The 25,060-nt window shown below is 48.6% G+C and overlaps 2 protein-coding genes across 3 annotated transcripts in view; one reads left to right on the top strand and one right to left on the bottom strand.

Annotated features, from left to right (window-relative positions):
* Window positions 1-1,237, top strand: part of FLACC1 (flagellum associated containing coiled-coil domains 1) — a 32,498-nt gene extending 31,261 nt beyond the window's left edge. The window contains exon 16 of the mRNA XM_077319148.1: window positions 1,042-1,237. Coding sequence (XP_077175263.1) covers window positions 1,042-1,108 — 67 coding nt within the window. The 3' untranslated portion in view covers window positions 1,109-1,237. The remainder of the gene's footprint in view (window positions 1-1,041) is intronic.
* A 777-nt stretch (window positions 1,238-2,014) lies between these two features.
* On the bottom strand, window positions 2,015-24,263 carry LOC143828973 (caspase-8-like). 2 transcript variants are annotated; one of them, XM_077319146.1, is made up of 10 exons: window positions 23,911-24,263; window positions 22,574-22,676; window positions 19,848-19,983; window positions 18,427-18,518; window positions 16,895-16,928; window positions 13,041-13,100; window positions 10,120-10,205; window positions 9,189-9,291; window positions 6,870-7,389; window positions 2,015-3,723 (listed from the first exon to the last, which is right to left on the bottom strand). In XM_077319146.1, exons 1-10 carry the CDS (start codon window positions 24,222-24,224, stop codon window positions 3,561-3,563), a joined length of 1,611 nt encoding a protein of 536 aa, XP_077175261.1. In that variant the 5' UTR covers window positions 24,225-24,263; the 3' UTR covers window positions 2,015-3,560. The 2 variants fall into 2 exon arrangements, with proteins under 2 accessions (XP_077175261.1, XP_077175262.1); XM_077319147.1 differs by having other exon boundaries at window positions 9,189-9,288.
* Window positions 24,264-25,060: the final 797 nt, after the last annotated feature.

The following is a 25,060-nucleotide window of genomic DNA, read 5'->3' as shown; positions in this document are numbered from 1 at the left end:
TCAGTGCAGGATAAGCCTCCAGCATCCAGGAGAAGGATCTGTCCAGCTGCTGCTTGAAGACGGCCAGTGAGGGGGAGCTCCCCACCTCCTTAGGCAGCCCCTTCCACTGCTGAACTGGACTCCTAGAATCCCAGAGTGGGAAGGGGCCATGCAGGCCATCTAGTCCCACCCCCTGCTCAGGGCAGGATCAGCCTCCAGCATCCAGGAAAAGGATCTGTCCAGCCGCTGCTTGAAGACGGCCAGTGAAGGGGAGCTCCCCACCTCCTGAGGCAGCCCCTTCCCCTGCTGAACTACCGGGGCTGTGAAATTTCTTTTGCTGAAATCTAGCCATACCATTCTACAGATAGTGTAATCCCATTACTGTGGGTCTTATCCTCTGCTGCCAACAGGAACCTCCAACCTTTTAGATACTTGAACAATCATGACAGCTCATCCTCCTCTTCTCCAGGCTGAACATTCCCAAGTCCCCCCCTTCCCCCGGATCCTCCTCGTCGCTCTCCTCTGCCCCCCCTCCATTTTGCCCACCTCCTTTTTGAATCAACGCCTCCAGAACTGCACACAGAACTCCAGGTGTGGTCTGACCACCGCAGTATGTGTACTTACTGTGAAGTAAGTTAGGCTGAGAGTACAACACAATACAAAACCTTTAATGCCATTCATGATATAAAACAATATACAAATCGGTTCTGCAATACAAGTCTAAAAAAACTGTGAGGAAAGTTACAGCAGGCAAGGGAGCAGCAAATACAAGAAGATGAAGCCACTGACGTTTACTGCTTGACCCTGTGGGTCATTACTATAGATAAGAACTTGGCTACCGGTTCAGTGGTCTCCGAGCAGTTATCATAAGCAGCCATCCAGGAGCCCACCCACCTGAGGCATTAGGGGAGGGTAGCAGTGGGGAGGTCAAGAGAGAGCACGGCCGGCCCAAGGCCAGAGGGAGGCTTCCAGCCGGGGTCTCCCAGGATCTGAGCCTGACCACCAGCCCACGCTGCTAACCTCATTCTGCCTCTCTAACCGGACTCCCGTTGTCCCCCACAGGCGCAAGCTGATGGAGAAAAACGAAGAGCTCTTAAACGAGCGGGCCCAGAGGAGCTTTATATTGTAGCTGGGTGGACTGGCATGGACAGCGAGGACCCCGCGCTTCTTCTGCAGGCCCTACAGTGTTGCAGCCGTGGACTGAATGTCAGTGGCCTGCCAGTGGCACCGCTTTGTGGTACTTTGTTCCTCTTAAGTAAAAGGGATGTGGCTGTTTGCTTATATGCACTGCTTCTCTGGCAGGGGCAGAGTGTGTGTGTGTGTGTGTGTGTGTGATGGGATGCCAGCCTCCGGGAGGACCTGGAGACCCCCCCCCCACCACCACCAAATTACAGCTCATCTCCCAACTAGAGACTAGATCTCCTGGGGGAAATGGATGCTTTGGTGGACTGTATGGGGTTGTGCCCCACGGAGATCCTTCTCCTCGTTCGGCTGCACCTCCAAATCTCCAGTTCACCAACCTGAGCCTGGTACCTGTCCAACACCCCGTCCCTTCCAGTGGCCACCCTCCTTGTTGCATGCAGGGCCAGAATGGAGCCTCAGCTCTGGTAAAGCTGATCCATTAGAGCATGGGTAGTCAGCCTGTGGTTTGCTGGCAGGGGCTCATGGGAATTGTAGTCCATGAACATCTGGAAGACCACAGGCTGACTACCCCTGCATTAGAGACCGCACTGATCCCATGCTGATCCTGAAGCTGATTCCCTGAAACCAATGGGGACTTACCAGTTTCTCAGAGGTGCAAGTATGTGTGTTAGCAATGAGCATAATGGGACTTTAACAAGCCCCGTTTACAAGTGATAAAGAACTTTTGGTATCACGTCAAGTTTTGGGCCCAGGTATCCGTAGGTAGAGGAGAAACCCCCCCCCCCCCAACACTCCAGGGTCCAGAAGCTAGAATTTGCTATAGCCACTTCGGATGCATCAGCTTGTACAATTTCATCCTCTCCCCAGGTGAGATGCCAAGAACGCACAGCAATTTTGAACAAAGTTTATTCTTTATTCGGATTTCCATGGTAAATCACACTGAGGTAATTATTGGTGCCCTTTTGGGGCGTACAGCAAACAGCAGCTGCTTGTCTGAGGCCTCCTTGCCCTCCTCCTTCCTCCTTCAGGGCATCCTCTTCCCATCATGAAACCCTCCTTCCATCTGCCACAGAATGGCTCATGCTGGCCTTCCCAAACCCAGCATGCCTTAGGAGAACAAGCCAGCAGGGTCGAGACCATTTTGTGAGGCTTCGCTTGTGAGGCTTGGCTACACCAGCTTGGTGTTTTGGGTAGGAAGGCAGACTCTTCTTCTTCTTCTTCTTCCTTTTCAAACATCTCAGGTGTGAGCCATGAATTCATTGTGCAGCACAACCTTCACTACGTCTGTTACCAGATGACACAGCATCTATGTTCAACGGCTGGTTTTCACTTGGGCTTCTTAAAAAGGCCTGCAACCCACCTCCCCTGAGTTTTGATCAGCTCCCTGGATTTTAATCTCATGCAGGCGTGTGGGAAAAGGTCTCCTGATCCACTGACAGTAGCTATACAAAAGAGTTTACTGAGCAAAATTAGTGCTTGACCACTAGGAGTACATTTTATCTTCTAAGGAACTCAAATCACACACCACACACCACACACACACACACACACACACACTCCTTTCCTCCAGTTTCATCTCAGAAAAACCCATCCAGTGAGGTAGGTCAGATAAGGCTGGTGAAATTCTTAGCCCTGTGAGTTTCACAGTGGGGGGATCTGAGCCTGGCTAGGCCTCAGTTCAAATACGCTGCCCATCTAATGGAGTGCAGACAGGCGCTTCCGGAAGCTGGAAAAACAGACCTCAGCTGAGCTGTCTGGAAACGTCCTTTGTGGAACAGCTTCCCTGGAGCACCAGCCCTTTCCCAAACACACCTGCCGCACAGAGGCTGTTCCCCTCCCTAGTCAAGGGAGGTTTGAGGCCACGCAATCTGAAATGATCCTTGGGCCATCCCAGTGGCAGGATCAGGCCGAGGGCTTTGCAGTGCAGCCTGCTGTTTTCCGTAGGGGCCTCAAAGCCCAGCAGGAAGGCACAGAAGAGCGGCCGGCACCCGTGACTGAGGAGGTCATGAGCTCACCTCAGGCTCCCACTTTTGGCACTTCGGACTGACGGGCACCCCTGAGTGGAACGGAACAGAGCTGTGGTGTGGACAGGAGGCAACAGCGAAGGCCTCACGACATCAGGCCCTGTTTGGGGATCAGGTGGGGCCGGTCCCATTTTCTGTGAAAGAAGTTTACCTCAGAGGGGGAGAAACAAATCTTTTGTGAATCTGAGCAGTTCTCTGTTGGCTGGTATTTGTTTTTTAAAAATGGCCGTGAAGAGTCACCAGGACATGGATGAAGCCCCATGAGAAAAACTGGTTTGTGCTTAAGGGGAGAATTCAAATTTTAAAAATGGAAATCTTCAGCATCTTAAGTCTTGGTGCAAAACATACAGAAGCGAGAGAATGGAGTAGTCCTCTGTAATAGTTTCTGCAATTCCACAAATCCCAAATGAGTCCCTACTGCCGCGGGGACGGAGGGGGCTCCTTTGGCACGGGGAAGACCAGCTTTCTCCTCAGGGTGAACGCAGGCTGCGGCATCTGTTTCTGCATCCCCTGGGGGTCTGCACGATAGCTGACTTCTTTATTGACTTCAGTAAGAATGGACAAAATGTCTTCCCCTCTGCAGAGCAAACAAAAGGCATTCTCAGACCAACAAAACATTTATCTTTTTATTATGCAACTTTTATACCGCTCCCTCACGACTGGACACCTCAGGGCAATGAAGATAAAGGTATCCCCTTTGCAAACACTGAGTCATGCCTGACCCTTGGGGTGACGCCCTCCAGCGTTTTCATGGCAGACTCAATACGGGGTGGTTTGCCAGTGCCTTCCCCAGTCATTACCGTTTACCCCCCAGCAAGCTGGGTACTCATTTGACCGACCTCGGAAGGATGGAAGGCTGAGTCAACCTTGAGCCGGCTGCTGGGATTGAACTCCCAGCCTCATGGGCAGAGCTTTCAGACTGCATGTCTGCTGCCTTACCACTCTGCGCCACAAGAGGCTCTTCCCTCTTCTCTCAGGGCAACGAACACAGGCATTAATAGAACGAGCAATATAAAAACCGGGAACATACCATTTCCACGGAAGTCCACTAAAATACTGAAAACAGTTTAAATTCATATAAAATGAACTGAAATTAGAACGATCCCCTCCCAAGGGGGAGGAGGAATGAGGGAGGCCCTAATCAAATATTAGTGTACTTTGGCTCCACTAGCCTCAGTCATAAGTGTAGCAGAAGAGCTTTGTCTTGCAGGCCCTGCGGAACTGCTGAAGTTCCGCCAGGGCCCTGATCTCCCCAGGGAGCTCCTTCCACCAAGTGGGAACTAAGGCCAAAAAGGCCCTTTGGTCTTTGGTTGAGGCCGAGTGTATTTCTTTGGGGCCAGGGACCACCAACCAGTTAGCGTTGGCCAATCACTAAATAAAGAACCCAAATTCTGCGTTAGCCGATCAAAGGGCTCTCTGAGGGACCTAATCAGATGGGCGTTCCCTTACATACGGAGGGCCCTGCCTACATAAAGCCTTAAAAGTCAAGACCAAAGCCTTGAACCAGATCTGGAAGCCAACTGGGAGCCAGTGCAGCGGCTTGGAGACCAGGTGAATGGAGGCCCTCCAGGGTATTCGGACTGAGAACCATCCTGGCTGTATCCTGGACCAGTTGCCATTTCCAGAGTAGGAACAAAGGAAGGCTTTGTCCCTGGGGCAGATGGGAAATTATCAAGTCAATTGCAAGGTCGGAACTGGAGACCACGGCCCCTAAAACCCCAAACATTTGCATGCGGTGTCTCTGCTGCCAAGAATGGGAGGAGAGAAACAGGGGGGAGGGGATGACAGCTGCATTCATGCCCCCTCCCCAAGATAATCAGCCTTGCCAGGCAGCCCAGACTGCTGGGGGGGGGGGTGTCAATTTGGTGGGGACTCAAGACGCTGCCCTCACTCAGAGAAATTTTCCTCCTTGGACTAGCAAAGCCCAGGAATTGCCTGCCCTGGGGGGTTTATCCTCTCCAAGCCTGAATAAATCCTCAGCACTTTATTCAATTTCCATTTTGATTTGGGGCACTTTAAATTTTCCCTCTGTAAACTCCATGATAGAATCCGCAGTGACCTGACATTTCTCTGCAATATCCAGGAGTGGATCTAACTTGCTACTTGTGAGAAAAACACTCCAAGAGCCCCAGGATTACAAGTGTAGAGGTCGGCGTTTTGCTGGATTAACATCCTTCCCCTTCTCTGTGCTTCCAATGCTGACGTATCATGGTAGTCGGTCGCTGACTGGTTAGGGCAGGGGTAGTCAAACTGCGGCCCTCCAGATGTCCATGGACTACAATTCCCACAAGCCCCTGCCAGCATTCACTGGCAGGGGCTTGTGGGAATTGTAGTTCGTGGACATCCGGAGGGCCGCAGTTTGACTACCCCTGGGTTAGGGTGTCAGTTCAAAGACTGCAGGAAAACTGGGGCTCCCGGTTGCCATTCCCTCGCAAGTTTAATTTTTGCCCTCATTTTTGGGATCGTGCTTAAGTGACTGTGCTCCTCAATGAACAGAGGTTTGCCTTTTGGAGTCTCCCCCCCACGTTCCTCTCTCTCCTGCTGCTGACGCTCTACACGCCCCCCACTCGCACAGGTGGAAGAAAAATAAAAATAAATAAGCAGCCTTATGTGCCACTTGCCCCTCCCCTGGCTTGCTCTGGCTGTGTCCGGAGACAAAAGGCAGGAAATAAAGCCCACTCTAGACTTGTGCTCCTTCAATGCTGGCTGGAGCTTCATGTGACCACTGCTCTGCCCCCCCCCCCCCGGAATCAAGCGGGAAGGAGACAAGAGATTGGCAACTGGGACAAAATACAGTGCAGAAGGCACAGACTGAGTGGGACCTGTTTCGGGTTGGGAAAAAGAAAGGCTGCAGATCTGTTGGAAGATCCGGCTTCAAATCGATTAGAATTTGGCAAGATCGAGAACGGGGAAAATGTGAGTGCAGAAAAGGACAGAGGCATTTGCAAGATCCCTTCCCAAGGTCTCATTGCTGACTACTTCTCTAGCAAGGAGAGAAACTCTCCCCATCCCTGATAGGGGAAAAACACTCCTGCACTTTACTTATTTACAGCTGTGTATCTATCTTTGGGCGTAGTACACAAAAACTGATTTACCAACTGCATTAGCTGCCTAGCCTATATTGCAGAGTTGCTTCCAGGAAGTCAATTAGATAATGAAAACAGATCAAGGGGGCAGCCATGTTAGCCGGAACTGCAGCGGAAGAAAAGAGCCAGAGTCAGGAGCACGGAAGGGTGCGGCAAGGAAGGAGCGTTTGTGCGTCAGTCTGAAGCAGTGAGTGCTGTAGCTTTGAAGGGGCTCCTGGATGCTGGCACTTTCCCACGTGCCCCACCTGGTGGAAGGAGCTCCCGGAGGAGATCCGGGCCCTGATGGGGCTTAAACTGTTCCGCAGGGCCTGCAAAAGGGAGCTCTTCCGCCAGGCATTTGGCTGAGACCAGACATATTCAACAGCGACTGAAGGGCCCCTGCTCCCCCCCTGCCCCCCCCCTCAGAACTCCACCAGTATGCTCTGGACCTGTTGCACTTATATTGTTTATACTGTTATATTGTTATATGATTACAACTATTAGTTATTATTATTGTATGGTTATTTACATGTTACTGTTTCATGTACTGTTCTTACGTTCTTATGTAAACCGCCCTGAGCCTCCGGGAAGGGCGGTATATAAATAATATCAACATCAACATCAATATCAATAAAATGCATGCCGACAGAAGCCTTACCGTGGCACCAGCAGCTGCAGATTGGCACAGAGCGCCTGGATGTACCACGTGCCCTCCCGCGTGTGCCGGAAGGAGAGGTAGCCGTCCACAGTGGCCATGCCGAGGAGGAAATCTGCTTCTTCTGGAATGCTCGGCTGGGCTTGGCTGGGGGGTCCTGCGCTTTGGGCGTCTGCGCTCAGGAGGTCACGCTCGTCCGAGTCCCGTTCAAGGTAGACGGGCCTCTGCGTCTTCTCGCCTTGACACGCCTGGATGAAGAACAGTTTGGGCTTCCTGGCCAGCAGCGGGCACACGTTGGCTGTGAAGTAGGACATGATGGTGCGGATGGGGATCAGCTGGGCGTCCGTCCCGTAGATTTCTCCAGATCTGCCGTGAGACAGAATGCAGCAGACGAAGCAGTTGCTGTCCTTCCAGTGGTCGGACGTCTGCCACTTCTGCAACTGCTGGTGAATTTCTACCGAGGTCTGGTCGTTGTACGTCACCACTTCTAGCCCGAGCCATCTAAACACTTTTTCCAGTTCCTCTGTTTGAGAGAAGGAAGGGGGCGAGGGAGAGGGAGGCAGAGTTTAGGGTGAAAAAGATCCCTACAATATACATACAGAGGCTTAAAGAGAGGGATCCCACTGATTTAACATTTGCAAAAGTCTTGTAGACCATGGTCATGCTTTCACCACTTGACATCAGCTTTCTAATGGAAAGTTAGCATTATTATAGAAGAGACTGGAGAGGATAATGGAGAAATGCCTCTGCATTGGTTTTATCTTCTTTCTGCAAGACAATGAGTGGGGGGATCGTGAATGCAATCCAGAGAAGAGTTTGAGCTTGCTCAAGCCCCATGGAAATCACTCAATGATATTAAGGCTACAATGTAGAGAGGATGGAGCAGAGTTGTTCTTCTTCAGTAATCTCAGGGCTCTCTCAGCCTCCCTTCCCTCACAGGGTGTCTGTTGTGGGGAGAGGAAAGGGAAGGCAAATGGAAGCCACCTTGAGACTCCTTCTGGTAGAGAAAAGCAGCATATAAGAACCAGCTCTTCTTCTTCTTCAGTAATCTCAGGGCTCTCTCAGCCTCATCTCCCTCCCAGGGTCTCTGATTTGGGGAGAGGAAAGGGAAGGCAAATGGAAGCTGCTTTGAGATCCTTCTGGTAGAGAAAAGCAGCATAAATAGGCTGGAGAGGTGGGCTAAACTGAATAAAATGAAGTTCAATAGGGACAAGAGTAAAGTTCTGCATTTAGGTAGGAAAAACCAAATACACCAATATAAGATGGGAGAGACATGTCTTGGCAGTAGCATGTGCGAAAAGGATCTAGGAGTCTTAGTAGACCATACATTGAACATGAGTCACCTGTACCCCTTTCCTTGTTGACACTGAGATGAGGGTGCGGCTGGAGACCCTGACGGCAGAATGCGAGCAAGTCCGTCGGAGGGGGCTAGTAGACAGGGGCCCTGGCAGCTGCCCCAACTCCGGCCATGCCAAGGCTGGCCCTGATGGCAGCAGCAGTGGATGGCGCCCCGGAGAGAGGGAGGGAGGGAGGGAGGGAGGAAGGAAAGGAAAGGAAAGGAAAGGAAAGGAAAGGAAAGGAAAGGAAAGGAAAGGAAAGGAAAGGAAAGGAAAGGAGGAAGGAAGAAGGGAAGAAAGGAAGAAAGAAAGAAAAAGGAAGGAAGGAAGGAAGGAAGGAAGGAAGGAAGGAAGGAAGGAAGGAAGGAAGGAAGGAAGGAAGGAAGGAAGGAAGGAAGGAAGGAAGGAAGGAAGGAAGGGCCTCTCTGACTCTTGACAGAATCACTTCCCATTTATGGGCATGAGTCCCTTTACTGCAGCCAACTATCTTGGAGCTAAAAAAAATCCACGCACTGCATTCAAGACACACACACACACACACCTCTCTTTTGTAGAGAAAGAGTTTCCTCCAAAGTACCCCTAACAAAAAGCTGTCACTTGGAAGGGCACAAAAGGCTTGAAGCCACCAGCAGTGTTTCCCTGCAGCACACAGATAAAGAGCTTTCCGTTCAGGCGAGAAGAAGAAGAAGAAGAAGAGTTGGTTCTTATATGCCACTTTTCTCTACCTGAAGGAGTCTCAAAGCGGCTTACAGTTACCTTCCCTTCCTCTCCCCCCAACAGACACCCTGTGGGGTGGGTGAGGCTGAGAGAGCCCTGAGATACCTGCTTGTTTAGAACAGCTTTATCAGTGCCGTGGCGAGCCCAAGGTCACCCAGCTGGTTGCATGTGGGGGAGGAGCGGGGAATCAAACCCGGCTCGCCAGATTAGAAGTCCGCACTCCTGACCACTACACCGATGCAGAAGCGCCTCCTTTTCATTGGCTTACCAACGTCTTTCTGGGATCCCTTCCTCTCTGCAAGATGCCCTTCAAAGTTGACATTGTTAAAAATGAGGCAGTGTCCTTTACATGGCACGTCCATTTCATACTGCTGCGGAACAAGAAGACAAGAAGGCCTTATGCCCATTTGGAACACAAGAGTCTCCCACCATGAGAGCAGAAGCACTTTCCCATATCCACAGGCTTCAAAACAAGGTCCTCTCAACCGGGGTGGATGCCAGTCTCTGCAGTCCTAGCATGAAATATGTCTTCCTGACAGCAGTAACTTATTCTATGCCAACTCCCTTATTCCCTCCTAAAAAGCCAATTCAAAAATTAAGAGCCGCCCAGCTGGGTCAGCCCAAAGGTCCACCTGGGCCAGCACTGTCACTGTCTGAGAAACCTGAAAACTTTACCCCTCCGCACCTGGCATTCATTTTGCCACGACGCCTCTGAAAGCGGAGGTCCCATTTCAGCTTCTCACGTGATGGGCACACAAGGCAGAACACTTCTCCTTTTGTCTGAAAGGGGCCACACGCCTTTCAGACAAAATAAAAATTGTGTGCATCTGTGGTCCTGGTTTCTCCCCTGCACCCAAGGCCAAAGGCCCAAAAAGGGCTTTTGTTATGGTGACCTGGACACAGGACTATTATCTCCAGGGACAGAAGCTCCTCGGCCACCTGGACTGCCCCCCCCCCCCACGGCTTGTCCATGACTTGATCGGCAGGCCCTGCTTGCACTCCTTTAGTCACTAAGGCCAGAGTTGGGGGTTCTGCGTGGGACAGCAGGCACCATTTTAGTCGCTGTAGGATTGGCCCACCGCTCCGAAAACAGGGCAAGAGAATTAGGCCACGTGTAGAAATGACCAAACTGAAAACAACGAAAGGAAGTTCACGGATCTTAAACCCATACAGGGACAGATTTGAGTGGAGCTATTAACCTCGGCTGCCATTTTTGATTCCCCATCCTGTTTGCGCACTGGAAAGGTCTGTTCTGAGCTGCCAACCACGTTCCCTGCTTTGACATCTAAAAAAAAAAAACATGGCAAAGAAATTGGCAATTAAAATCCTAATTAAGCACGTGTATGTTTTTGTTCAAATAACCCCCTAAAAGTTTAGGCAATAAAAAAGGATAACAATTCAAACACACACACATCATCTTGCTCCATGGATCTTATTCCCTTGTACATTCTTTTAAATTAAACATTTTGAGGGACACGTGTTCTCTTTTCTGATGCACAGGCGGCTCCCTTATTCCATGATAAAAGTTTTATGAACTGGTTATGAAGACTAAAAAGGGGGAAACAGTCATCAATTCACAGCCAGTGTGTGAAGCGTCCAGGAGGATAACTACAGGTGATCATGCCAAGAGCCGGCAAGGATGACTAATGGCTTTCAATGACTAATACTGTTCACGCCAAGACCCAAAGATAAGGATTAACATGGGGAGATTTGGATCCCACATGGGGAGATTTGGATCAAGTGGCAGCAAGGCCAAAGAGAAGCCAGGGGGGCCCAGGACCCATGGCATCATAGAGCTGGGACACCCAGGGACATCTAGTCCAGCCCCTTGCACAATGCAGGAACTCACAACTACCTGCCCACCCACTCACAATCTTCCTAAGTTCATAAAATCAGCATTTCTGAACAGGTGATGTGCCAGAAGATTGGAGGTGGGCAAATGTTGTCCCCATCTTCAAGAAGGGGAAAAAGGAGGATCCTGGTAACTACCAACCCGTCAGGTTGACGTCTATAGCTGGCAAAATTTTAGAACAAATCATCAGTCAGTCCTTGAACAGCTAGAGCGGATGGCTGTAATTACTGAGAGTCACCATGGCTTTCTCAAGAACAAGTCATGTCAGACTAACCTTATCTCTTTTGGGGGGGGATTTACTCCCTGTCTAGATCAGGGGACTGCTGTGGACATTGTTTATCTTGATTTCAGTGAGGCTTTCGGTAAGGTTCTGCATGATATTCTTATTGACAAGTTGGTAAAATGTGGTAAGGATCCTGCTACTGGTTGACAGATCTGGTTGACCAAAGGGCCCTTGTAAATGGAGTGATGATTGGAGTACATCAGGGAACTGTCCTGGGCCCTGTGTTGTTCAACATATTCATACATTAGTTGGATGAAGGAACAGAGGGGGTCCTCATTCAATTTGCAGATGACACTAAACTTGGAGGGGTAGCAAACACACCAGAATCAGGATACCGGGATGATCGTGACAGGCTGGAAAACTGGGCTACAATGAATTTTGATAGTGATAAATGTAAAGTTCTGCATTTAGGTAAGAAAAATCAAATGCATCACTAGATGATGGGTGAGACTTGTCTCGGCACTAATACGTGTGAAAAAGATCTGGGGGTCTTAGTACACTGTACACTGAATGTGAGTCAGCAATGTGACTCGGTAGCTAAAAAGGCAAATGGGATTTTGGGCTGTATTAAGTATAGTGTCCAGATCACACAAGGTGATGGTACTGCTTTACTCCGCTCTGGTTTATCCTCACTTGGAGTCCTGTGTTCAGTTTTGTCCACCACAACTGAGGAAAGATTTAGAGGAAGGCTACAAAGATGATGAGGGGTTTGGAGGCCAAGTTGTATGGGGAAAGGTTGAGGGAGCTTGACCTGGAGAACTTGACCTGGAGAGAAGGCAACTAAGAGGTGATATGATCACCATCTTCAAATACTCTAGGGGCTGCCATGGAGAAGATGGAGCATTGTTTTCTGTTGCCCTAAAGGATCAGACCAGAACCAAAGGGTTGAAATTAATTCCAAAGAATCCAGAAGAAGTTCCTGACAGTAAGAGCAGTTCCTAGGTGGTTCCTGTTCTTTGGGAGATTTTAAGCAGAGGCTAGAGAGTTATCTGACAGAAATGCTGATTTTATGAACTTCGGCAGATGGGGAGTGGGATGGTGAGTTACTGTGCATATACCTCTTTTTTTCTTTATCTTAAGTTTATTATTGAATTAAATTCGATAAATTTTAAGACAGCACCTTCCTAAACATCACACCCACATCCCGTGCTCATTGGAATTACTAGTTACTTGCAACTCCAGAACCTCAAAACCAGGGGTAGTCAAACTGCGGCCCTCCAGATGTCCATGGACTACAATTCCCAGGAGCCCCCTGCCAGCGAATGCTGGCAGGGGGCTCCTGGGAATTGTAGTCCATGGACATCTGGAGGGCCGCAGTTTGACTACCCCTGCTCAAAACGGTGTGCTTGTTCCTTTTGCATAGGCATGCCTGCCTGCGATTGAGCCACTGATTTTAGGGCACCCCTCCCTGCACAGCTGACTTGGGCTGGCTTGCAACAGAGTTTTTACACAGCTGAGACCATAAAAACAGTTTTAAAAATTCAATAACCAGTCATTCTACTGCTAAGAGTAGGGCTCCCATAAGGTTTTTTAAAAAGATCTGACCTTTCCCCTGGTAGGGAAGGAGAGAGGAGGGAAGAGAGGCCGATCTGACGTTCGGCTTGTTCCTTTTGGTCTCAAGCAGAGGGCCGGCAGAAGAGTGCTCTTTTGCAGCCCCTTTGAGGCCAAGCACTCTTCTTTGGGATAAATCGACAGTCTGGCCAGGCACCTTTAAGACCAGCCAAGTTTTATTCAAGGGGGATGAGCTTTCCTGTGTCGGTACACTTCCTCAGAGACAGTGTCCTGGGGCCAGAGATGACCAACAGACTGGAAGTAGTGGAACACAGCTCTCTTCAGGGCCAATACCCAGAGAGGCTGTCCCTTGGGCATGCTCCTGTTGAGTCTCCGCTCAACTCTCCCTTCCAAATTGCTTTCCCTTCCGCAATAACAGGCAGGGCGGCTTCAAGGAAGGAAATCTGGCACTCACGGAGCACCTTATGACCAACCTTGATTGGATCCAAAGGATTGGACGTGACCAATGAGCTCCCTCAGGCTGCTGCCAGAATCTTTCGGGAGAAAGGACAAAACACAAGACAAGGGTCATCAAAGACACGCCGTGAGTGTTCTCTGCCTACTTTAACCACAATTGCATACACGACCACAAATTACAGACATTTTTCTGAGGAAGCATTTCTCTTCTAAATACCGCTGGAAAGAACCCCCGGTTTCCTTCCTCCAGTAATCTCCACGGATTCTTTTACGGAGCTGGACCCAAAACAGGCTCCTGCTGAAACTAGACTTGGATTTAGAGGTGGGATGCCTGCCTCATTTCCTGGTGCAATACTCCACCACTCACCAGACGCCTTCTTCCTTTAACGTAGCAGAGCCCGCAGTTGCTTCAAAGTGGATGTTGAAGGCATAGTCAAACACACATATTTATAACTTGAGAAAGCCAAAGCTGAGCTCAACCATTATTTACATATAGATTTCTTCAAATTTATCTCCTAATGCTAACAGCCATCCCCACAGGAGGGAAGAACAACCGTTAAACGGGACACACGGAGAGGGGAGGGGCTGATTTCGGAGCAGAGCCTTCAGGCCCCTCCCCCTGGAATCAGAGAGATTGAGCTGAGGCTCCGGAGATCTCCCTACATTTATGTCTTCCAGAACCCACAACAACAGACCAGTAAAGACAGTGATGCCAACCTCCAGGGGGGACCAGGATCCCCTGGAATCCCCTGGACCTTCCAGCGTTCCGCAGGGCCTGCAAAATGGAGCTCTTCCACCAGGTCTACGGTTGAGGCCGGGGCAATGGGGGGAGATCGATGGGCCCCCCCTGGTGTTAAGCTGCAACCTGATTACTTCATCTCTCCTGCCTCCTCCCTCTAGAAGTTAGGGGTAGGGGTAGAGGTTGGGGGGGGGGGTGTTCTACGCCATGTTGTTGGTCCATTGTATTGTATTTTTTGTCCATTTTAATAGGGTTTTAATGGGGGGTTTTAACTAGACATCTGTAACCCGCCACAAGCCTGCTTGGGCGTGGCAGGTAATAACAGCAACAACAACAAAATCACAGCTCATTAGGGTTGAATGCTCTGGCTTGGTTCGGTCAACTTGGTGATCCCTGAAGCCCGAGGCGGCCAGCACCGCAGCACGGAGAGGAGGGGTGGTGCACCAGCCGGTGGCTGCACACTACATGTGCACCACCACCGCCTCGCCTCTCTGCACCACGGGCCGCCTCGGGCTTTGGTGATTGCTGAGGCAGCCAAACCGAGCTGAAGCACTCAACCCCACAGCTCATCTTCACACCACAAAGACCGCTCCCCCTAGAGAAAACGGGTGCTTCGGAAGGGGGATTCCAAGCCACCTTCAGCTGCTGAAGTCCTGTCCTCCCCAGGCTCCACTCCCAACCTGGATCTGGAAACCCTAATTTTGGACCTAGCTTTGTATGCCTAATTAGCAACAGGACACAAAGACTACATTTACGCACATTACAAGAATGCACACTCGGTGGTCACACATACTCGGTTATAGTGCCTTTATGACATCGTTCCAGGCATGATATACCATACCAGAATATTTGTGATGGTGAGAGGCCTGTCAATTACTCCCAATAAACAGACTTTGTTGAAAGAAAATCTCTTTATTGAGCATCGTTTTTTAGGGACTCTGTTTTACTCAACAGTCTTGGCAAGCATGGCAGAGGAGGGAAGGCGTACATCAGACCACAGGGCCACACTGCCGTAAGAGCATCTGTGATTTCCACCATGGGATGAAAGAACCATGTGCAAAACCATGGGATCTGGGCATTGTTGTTGGGAGGAAAAAGGTCCATCACCATTGTCCTGGTGACTAACAGGGAAGTCTCCCTCCTTGAGACTGTCACTGTCTGCCAGCTTAGAAAATCCGCCTGGACATCTAGTGTGCCTCTCAGGTGCTCTGCCCTTCAGGAGGCGAGCTGTTTCTCCGCCCACTCCAACCATTTGCAGGCTTCCCTCTGGGTGACCTTGAACACCCTTGGTGGCTTATATAGGCCTTGGTTGCTGCATTGTCTGTTCTTACCAGTACATAACATGGATGGGTCTGTCCTACAAAATGTTTGAGTGCTCTCAACTCTAAAACACTGATGGTTTGTTTGGACTCCTCTGTGGACCACCATCCCTGTATGTCCCGGCTGTTCCACACAGCTCCCCAGCCGAGGAGGCTGGCGTCCATAAAGATCTGTTCTTCCTTGGGAACTTTCCCTGACTCAAATGGCTGAAGATTGTCCACCAGCGTAAGACTAGCTTCGTGCTGGTAAGAACCTTTGTAGACATACCTATTTCCCTTGCTGTCTGGAACTGATAAAGTTTGAGTAATGCTTGAAGGGACCTGGTATGAAATCTCCCCCAGCTGGATGCCTCCACATTGGAGATCAGCAGTCCCATGAGGCTGGCCGGTTGGAGGAGATCGGTGTGCCTCGCCTGTATAATTGACACGGCCAACTGTTTTGTCTTGGTCATCTTTTGGGGAGTCGTGAACATCTTGTTCTGCTGTGTGTCTACAATTACCCCCAAATGCTCTAATTTCTGTGTTGGTGTTCACGAACTCTTGACAACATTTACTAAGAACTCAAAGTGCTGAAGAGTTGCTACGGTTCTTCTTAAGATGCCCTCCATTCTTAGGGACATGAGCACGTCTATAAGAATCTTTGTGAAGACTCTGAGTGCGGATGAGAGCCTGAACGGAAGAGCCCTCTACTGATAATGGATGCCTTGAACACAGAACCCGAGGAACTTCCTGTGGGGAGGAAGTATTGGAATGTGCAGGTGGGCCTCCTGGAGGTCCAGAGAGGTCAGAAAGTCTCCTGGCTGGAGGGCCTCTGCAATTGACTTTAAGGTCTCCATGCAGAGATGATGTAGCTTGATGAATTTGTTCAAAACTTGAGGTCCAGGATGGCTCTCTAGTCTCCTGACCATGAAAAATATAGGTTCCTTTCCCCTGGTCTTGTGTGATTAGCTCTATGGCCCTGATGGAAAGGGGGTGCTCTACTGCTGTCTTAGTCTTTTTGTAAGATCCTTTAGTCTTGGGGAAGGGAGAAATGTGAGGGAACTGGTAGGAGTTCTAGTTATTTCTGCTCTAGTTTTGAAGACAGTTTCAGAGGACAGATGTGTTGGTCTACAGAGGAACAGATGGAGTTCAGTTGCACCTTTGAAACCCACCAGGTTTTCAGGGCATAAGCTCTCAAGAGTCAAAGGTCCCTTTATCAGATACCTGAAATATCTGACAAAGAGCACTTTGACTCTTGAAAGCTAAAACCCATAAAATCTTGCCAGTCTCAAAGGTGCTACTAGACTTGAATTCAGTTGAATTGACGACACTCCCAATCTATGAATGTGCTTTGAATAAATGGGTGATGAATAGCCACCAAAACGCTCATGAAGCATTCCCAACAGTTTATGCTATTTCATATTTAAGCAGAATCCCAAGTGAAGAATAAAATTCAGCAACTCTGGGGGAGGGGAAACTGCTTAGTGTTCATTGCTCCCCAGACATATACTAATCCAGGGGTAGTCAAACTGCAGCCCTCCAGATGCCCATGGACTACAATTCCCATGAGCCCCTGCCAGCATTTTCTGGCAGGGGCTCATGGGAATTGTAGTCCATGGACATCTGGAGGGCTGCAGTTTAACTACCCCTACACTAATTGTTCCACCCTCCAACCCACATGTCCACATCAGCAGAACAGCTCCCAAAAAAAGGCAATATTCACACAGCAGTTATGCCTAGACATAACCGGTGAGGAATGCCAGAACACCAGAATAGACGCGTGTAGAAGACCATCCATCACTCGATAGGGCTACTAATTTCAACAAAGACTTACCAAGACTTTTTGTTGGGTATTCAACAGATTCTTCCTGTTCAGGAGGGAAAAGGGACATAACATCAGATTTCCACCGGCTGAGGTTTGTTTTGCACAAGCTCCATTCAGATATCTGCCTGGACCGAGGGGGACAAGATGCTAAGCGGGGGACCCAGATCACAAATTATTCCTTCCATTTCGTCTCACTTCCCTCTCTCACCACAACCATTCCAGCCTTGATGGACACACATGCAACTACCTCCCAGAACTGAGTATTCAGGAGTTTAAAATAATCTTTAAACACTAACGCTAAAAGGTTTCTTTTAAAACCAGGACCTAAGCTTTTAATGAATAGGTTTTATCTTGCCAGATATTTAATGGGTTGCTTCTGTTTTATGGAGAGTTTTGATGATTGATTTTGATGCTGCTCATACCCAATGGCTTGGGCTTCTTTCTTTCTGGTTTTTACTGGTTTTTATACTGTGGCTTTCATCTCAGCTCCATGATAGGCTCCTCCCAAATGCCACCAAAATAGCTGAAAACTGCCAGCAAGATGGTGCCAACCTGAATGAAATGGTGCAATGGAGAAGCATTTTAGAATTGATAGATTTTATTGTGTTTTAATGAATTGGTTTTATTTCTTTATATTAGATTAGATTTATATCCTGCCCTTCCCAAAAATATTGGCTCGAGCGGCTTACAGATAAAATGGTGAGGGGAGGGGCTGAGCCAGCCTCAGCTAAGAAGCGGGAAGAGAAACATCTCCGTTTTGGGGCAGGGATTTTAGCATCAGGTTAGCTTTCAAGTCAGGGCTGGCTTAGGGAAGAAAGCTTGTTTTAGTGCAGGGGTAGTCAAACTGCGGCCCTCCAGAGGTCCATGGACTACAGTTCCCATGAGCCCCTGCCAGCGAATGCTGGAAGGGGTTCATGGGGATTGTAGTCCATTGACCTCTGGAGGGCCACAGTTTGACTACCCCTGTTTTAGCGTGAGCAAGAGGCATGCTGGGAAGGGCCTGAGGTTCCTCACGGGGGCCCTGCAGGTTCTGGGTCAGGCGCTCTGGGAGAGAGAAGGGCAGCCCTGAACCGGCTGAGGGGTCCTTCCCAAAGAAAGGGGAATCAAATCTCCCCTCAGGGGTTGTTTATTAGAAAGCCAGCTTTACTTTCCATATTTAAGTGATCCATCCACCACATTTACCTTATTATAGATGTGATTTTCTGTGGTTCATCACCACCTGTGTCTTGTCAAAAACTTAAGAATCAGGAGTCTCCATTAGCCTCACGCCTAAACACAGCCTTTGTAAGTTTTCCAGAAAAGACCCCTTTAGGGAGCACACCCCCTTACATGCTTCCAATCTTTAATTTAAAGCTTGTGTCCCCCTTTTAATTGGATCATGGTGGCTGGGGTATAAATTGTGGTGGCTGGGCTATAAAGAATCCACAGGAGAGGCCGGAGTGGAGGCCACACAGGTGCTAACTCTATGGAATATGCTAACAGAACATCATCTTCTCCGTCCAAGTGAGACAGCAAAAGATGACAGCTTCTACACAACCTACCTGGTTACCAGCAGACAGGCTAGAACCTTCCAAAGATGACTTCCGAACTGAAGAGGGTTCGGTTTCTTTGCTTTCTTGTACTGACAGAGAAACTTAAGACAGGGCAGACAAAAAAAAATTAGGATCTCTCTTGCCTACAAAGAACCAAATTAAATAACAGTGATTCTAATAGGGCGGCACACAGAAATGCTCAAGAAATGAGCTGGCCGAGAAATCTGCAGATGGGCCACTCCTCAAGGGAATTTAGAAGCTTACACCAGGATTTCAAGTGCAGCATCAACTAGCTTAAAGGCATCCCTTTTTGGGAACTGAGGTAATTTGGTGCTGATAAAAGCTCCTGCTAGGTTAGAATTGTATCTCAGAAGTTGCCACCTGAAGCCAGAAGGGGCCACAGCTCAGGGACAGGGTCTGTGCAAGCAGTGTGCTATTAAGGACCCAGAATACTTTGAATTTTAAAAAGGGAGACCAGGGAGAATGGTGGAGATCCGGCCTGAGATTTCTGGAGAGACACCTGCCTGTTGGAGAAGGCAATGGTGTGAGACCACTCCAGAGGGCTTTCCAGTTGGCCCGACCTGGATGGCCCAGGCTAGCCTGACTGCATCAGGCCTCAGAAGCTAAGAAGGGTCAGCCCGGGACAGGGACTTGGATGGGACCCCCAAAGCAGCCCAGGATGGCTCTGCGGAGCAGACAAACCACCTCTGCTCATCTCTTGTCCTTCAAGTCCCACGAGGTCACCATAAGTTGGCAGCCAGCTTAACAGCACTTTCCGTCACCGTCACGACCAAGAGACAAATCTCTGTCACTGGAGAACTGCAAGAGGCACGGACTGCAGTGACCAAGAAGGCAACTAGGTCACTAGACTGGCGAGTCTGAGCCTGCCTGGACTCCGAACCGTTGAAACCTTCATCTCATTTGGGAAGACCTGTCAGTCAAGGGCTCTCCACTGAACAAGTGAAAAGTACCCTTCGTCAGCCCACAACTGAGATGCTGCAGCACAGGAGTACAGTCAGGATACGCCTGGGATCGCTTCAGGACGTCTTCGGCGCCTTTTATCCATCGCAGGGGAGTGAGAGCCAGTGTGCAAACTGAGAATGGATCTGGGAGAACCAGATTCAGACCCTTCCTCTGCCCTGGACTCACTGGGGGATTTGGGGACAGCCGTTCTTTCTCAGCCTAGCCTCCCCCACAGGGTTGGGAACGGGGATTAGGCAGAGGTCAGGAGAATGGTGCCAGCCCATTGGGTGGCCAAGGGGTAGAGAAAGGCAGTGGATATAAATGAAGTCGAGATTTCCAGTTTTTTTGCAGATGTCAGAGAACCTTAAACAACAAAGATGCACAGACACACTTCTGCTTACAGGATGCGACTGTTAGACATGTTTCTTTCACGGACTTTGATGGCACATGGTCGACTACACTCTCACCTCTTTTAAGTTTGTAGGTATTGATTTTCCTCAGTAAATCGGGTGATATTTGTTTGCACACTTTTTCCAACAAGGACAGGTCATCCTCAGATAAGAGGTCTTTCCTCTCTAGGATTGTCAGTAGCTCTACACCAGACTAGGAGAGAATAAATGGAATATATTTGAGTCTTTCGTGACACCTTGTCAACCAATCTGCCCCCATTGTCCATGGAGCTCTCTCGCATGTTTTGTTTTCATCCAAGTGTTGGAGCCCCTCTTAAGCCAGCACACAGTCCTCGGGTCAATCTCGGTCCTTCTACAACCCCTGACTTTTCTCATGTGAGGCTAAATTTAAGGTGCTGAAAATCTCAGGATCATCATCTTTTATTTCTGCGGCAATTTAGAGGTGTGGCGGGACTATTTCCGGACTGATGACCCCGGATTCAGAGGACTGGCCCATTTACTCTCTCACGGCAGTGGAGAATCCACCGTGGCAGGAATGACCACACGGACTACAGTTCCCACGGACGTCTGAGGAACCACAGTTTGGCCCCATGGCCCTTTCCCTTCCGGCACAGCAACCACTTTCGGCCATGCTGCAAGTCCCAAATGAGGAACCAGGCTGCACATCCCTTGGCAATCCTATGACGTGTGGCCACAATGTGGGATGCCCTCAACACCTTACTGTGGCCTGTCCACTAGGTCATGAACTGCCCAACCAAATCACGCCGGGACCATTTCAGTGCTGCTAACCCAGATGTTCAGCGGTAGGTTCAGCAGCATCTGTCTAGTGGAGTTCTCGTGTTCATGCACATCGAATTCCAAATAGTTGATTTTATTTATTTATTTTTAAATTCCTTTCATTTATATGCCGCCCCTCACTGTGGTGTACGTGGAACGAAAGAACAAGTACGTTTAAGACATGTACAACAATATGAAGAGAAAGGCACAGTGATCCTGAACAGTTTGGGGAAGCTGCACACAGGGCAATGGACTGCAGCAGACCAGAGCAGACCAGAGCAGAGCAGAGCAGAGCAGAAGGGCAGTAGCCCCATGGCAGGATTCCTCCACCAGGGTTTCTTCCTGGCCCTGGAAGGGTTTCCCAAATGGGTGGGAGTCAATTGATTTTTTTTAACATATATTTTTTTTAATTTCTTAAACATTTATCAGGTAATATGACCCTATATGGTTTCAAGTGAAAACCTGGCAGAAGAGTTCCATTTTGCAGGCCCTTCTATGGAATGCTTTGAGTTCTGGTAGGGCCTCAGTTTCATTGGGGAGTTTGTTCCACCAGGTTTCTTAGCAAGACTCAACACTGTTAACCTAAAAGCCCTATTCTTCTTATCCTTTTATTCCTCTGACTCAAAGTTCTTAAAAAGTTCTCAAAATCCAACCCTCTTGCAAGCAGAGTTAAATGTATAGCCATGGTAAAGGTGATTTCCCAGTCTTCATCTACAAGGAAAAACTGGACAATGTTTTGAGAAGATACACTCACATGGGCAACGCGAGGACAAATACATTTCTCTCAAATAAGACCAGTTTACACACTCCAGGCAAATGTTTCCTAAGGAGTCAATAGCTGATCACACTCCTATTTACAAGCTTTGCGTGGACACACGGTGCCTGAAAAGTGGCCTTCCAACATCCCTGGGGGCAAAGAACATAACGGAGCTACGATAAAAGCTCTTCTATTATGAGGGACTGTCAAGCCTTTTCAATAGCTTGGGGCAGCACAAGAGGAGGCCTATTCCTAATCGAGGGGGGATGCAAGCAGTGATGGCGAGGGCTTGTGCACGTGTAGGTTAGTTGTTAAACATCTGGCGACCCAGCCTTCCCTTCCTGAACGTCTGAACCAGGGGTAGTCAAACTGCGGCCCTCCAGATGTCCATGGACTACAATTCCCAGGAGCCTCTGCCAGCAAATGCTGGCAGGGGCTCCTGGGAATTGTAGTCCATGGACATCTGGAGGGCCGCAGTTTGACTACCCCTGGTCTGAACAATGCAATAAATGCAGCAACTCAATATTGGTGCCCTGCCAATAATCTCTTCCGGCATTAATCACAGTTGCTGCTATGATGAATGACTCTACTTTTTTTTCCCATTCCATTTGAGTATTTTCAATATTTACGGACATTTCATTTTCAGAATACCAAAATAATGTCCATAAAGCCCTCTTTAGTCCCATCTTTGGTAATGAAATAATTACTGTATCATCTGCATACAATTGTGTAGAACGGTGATCTTCAAAGTTCTTTAGCCTGTGGGCACCTTTGGAATTTTGACCGTCTAGTGCAGGGGGAGTCAAACTGTGGCCCTCCAGATGTCCATGGACTACAATTCCCAGGTGCCCCTGCCAGCGTTTGCTGGCAGGGGCTCCTGGGAATTGCAGTCCATGGACATCTGGAGGGCCGCAGTTTGACTACCCATGGTGTAGTGGGTACAGCCACAAAATGGCTTCAAAAATAGCTGCTGCGGGAGATCAACCACTGGTTCTTCACCGAGAAGGGTCTTTCTCCCACGAGGACAGGAGGACATCCGGGGGGGGGGGGGATTCCCACCTCTCTTCCTGACCTTGCGGGAGAAGGAAGGTCCCAGTTGCAAAAAAGCTGCCGCAGCTTATCTTTGATCATACAGTCTTTACCATCCTGAGCTCTGGTCTTATGAATCATTTATACTGTAATTAAAATGTCTCAGGTTAAATTGCCACATCATCAAGGAATTGTTCTTCAGCCATTATTCCTTACTCACCATGACAGTGGACTGCCTCTTTGGAAGATGTCCCCTCAACAGGAATTCAGCCGATCTGAGATCGTTCTCCGTTAACTCTTCCGACAACTCATACAGCATCTGTCTGCGTGACAAGTCTCACAGGGTGAGCTAGCTATTATACAGGATGCCTGCGGAATCTCTTACTTGTTTTGATTGGCTTTCTTTATTGCCTCTCTTTCTTGCTAAGGCCGCAGAGAGATAACACAGTGGGGTGGCCCAACCGTGGCTCTCCAGAAGCCCATGGACTACAACTACCATGACATGCCGGCAGGGGCTCATGGTAATTGTAGTCCAGGGATATCTGGAGAGCCACCCCTGCTGTAAGGCAAGGCAATAAAACCATTTGAGACATTTAACAAACAACGCAAAAGGATGAGGATCCTCCAAATTGGACACGATGTAAAAAAGAAAGGTGAAAAAGAATGGTATTACGTAAATCAAGAGTAATGGAATAATATTAACAATGGAACAGACTCACTACAATCATGATTTACTCATTTTAAAATGCTGCCAAGTAGTTCCCACCTCGAGTCAACCTTATGAATTAACAACCCCCACAGTGTTACAACCTCGATGGCCTTGCTCACGCCTTGCAAACAGAAGGCCCTGGCTTTCTCTGCTGAGCCAATCCACCTCATGTTGGATCTTCTTACCGTTATGCTACAGACTTATTCCCTGAACAAAATTGCCCTCCTGAACAATCTTGTTTTATGCAATCTGAGGAAGGAGAAAAGTATGGGAGTCTTCCTGACCCTCTTGATCCATTCCAGACCTCTGCAGATTTGAATACAAGCTCTACGTCCATTTACTCCCTTAAATAAAAATATTTAATTAAGGAAAACAACCACATCTATAGTCTGAGGAAGAGTGCTTGCACTTGAAAGCTCACGCCTTGAATAAATCTTTGTTGGTCTTAAAGGTGCCCAACTAGACTCTGATTTTATTGTGCTATTTCCGACCAACACGGCTACCCATTTGAATCTAACAAAAATAGAGTCCGATAGCACCTTTAAGGCCAACAAAGATTTATTCAAGGCATGAACATTTTAAAACAACAAAATTAGAGTCCAATAGCACCTTTAAGACCAACCATTTATAAATCTTGGTTGATCTTTAAGGTGCACTCTGTGCATGCACTCAGATGCTCCCACCTTGAATAAATCTTGGTTGATCTTGGTTGATCTCAAAGATGCTATTGGACTCTATTTTTGTTGTGCTACTTCGGACCAACACAGCAACCCACTTGAAACTACATCCATCAGTACCAGTCAATACAATTTCAAGCAGGATTTATTACTTGGATCCAAAAGACTTACCGGAATTCAGACACTATCCCTTTCAAATGTAGATTTTCTTGAACCATCTGTTTGGTATAGCCAATTCGGGGCAGCAGATAATTACGCCGAATCCTGTAGAGAAGTTCCGCTATGACAAAAACGTCCTCCTGATTTACTACGTCGTTACTTATGAGGAACTGGAAGACTTCACGTGCTGTTGGCATAGCTTGCAGCTTACTGAAGGGGATCAAGTCTTTGCAGAGGAATTTGAGGCCCTCCACATCTTCCTTTCCCAAGCCTTCAGCAACCTGCAGAAGTTGCCGGCGAAACTGCATGCTGTCACCCTCGTCCATAATGGCAAGCACTTCAGACTGCTAAAAGAAAAGGATTAGAAAACAAACAAACACACAAAGTTGTGGTAAAAGAGTGTTCGTGCTACTGGGAATGAGCTCCACCCCCAGTCCCAGGAGCTCCAGGCACCTGCCCAGTGTAAAAGGAGCGAATTAGTGTTGCCAGGACCCATCTGAACTCAGCAAAACATTTCACGGGAGTCAGACCAGTGACTGGAGGCAGAAGAGATGGGCTCTTTTGACCCTTTCTGGCATTCCCAAGGAAATGCTGATCGCCACTTTGAGGTGGGCAGGTGAATTTCCTGGGGGAGGGGATCCCCTGGCCATGGAATTGGGGTCACTGAGGGCAGGCAGGCAGTTGGAATAAGTAACCCTCCAGGTCCCTTTCAACGCTATGATTCTACATCAATTTTAGGTGAATTTTATTTATTTTTATATTTTTGTTCTGCTATTCCCCAGAGTGCTCAGGGCAGTTTACAACAGAGTTAAAAGGGAGCTCCTCCACCAGGTATTTGCTTGAGGTTGAGGGACTCAAAACAATTGCTGGTCCCCCCCCCCTAGACTGAACCATCTGACCTCCCCAGGGATATGTCAGTGTTGTTGTTCTGTTGAAATGTTGTTCGGGTTGACATGCTTTGTTATGATTGTTATAAATGTTTACAACATTCTATGTGAACCGGCCAGAGCTGTATGGAAGGGTGGTATAAAAATCCAAATAATAAACTAACAAATAAACAAACAAACAGTTGTTGTTGTTGTTAGGTGCCGAAGTCGTGTCCGACCCATCGCGACCCCATGGACAATGATCCTCCAGGCCTTCCTGTCCTCTACCATTCCCA

The sequence above is a fragment of the Paroedura picta genome, chromosome 2, assembly GCF_049243985.1.
Source record: "Paroedura picta isolate Pp20150507F chromosome 2, Ppicta_v3.0, whole genome shotgun sequence".
Lineage (NCBI taxonomy): Eukaryota > Metazoa > Chordata > Lepidosauria > Squamata > Gekkonidae > Paroedura > Paroedura picta.
Note: the sequence above shows the minus strand (reverse complement) of the source record. Positions and strands in the feature narration are given on the sequence as shown.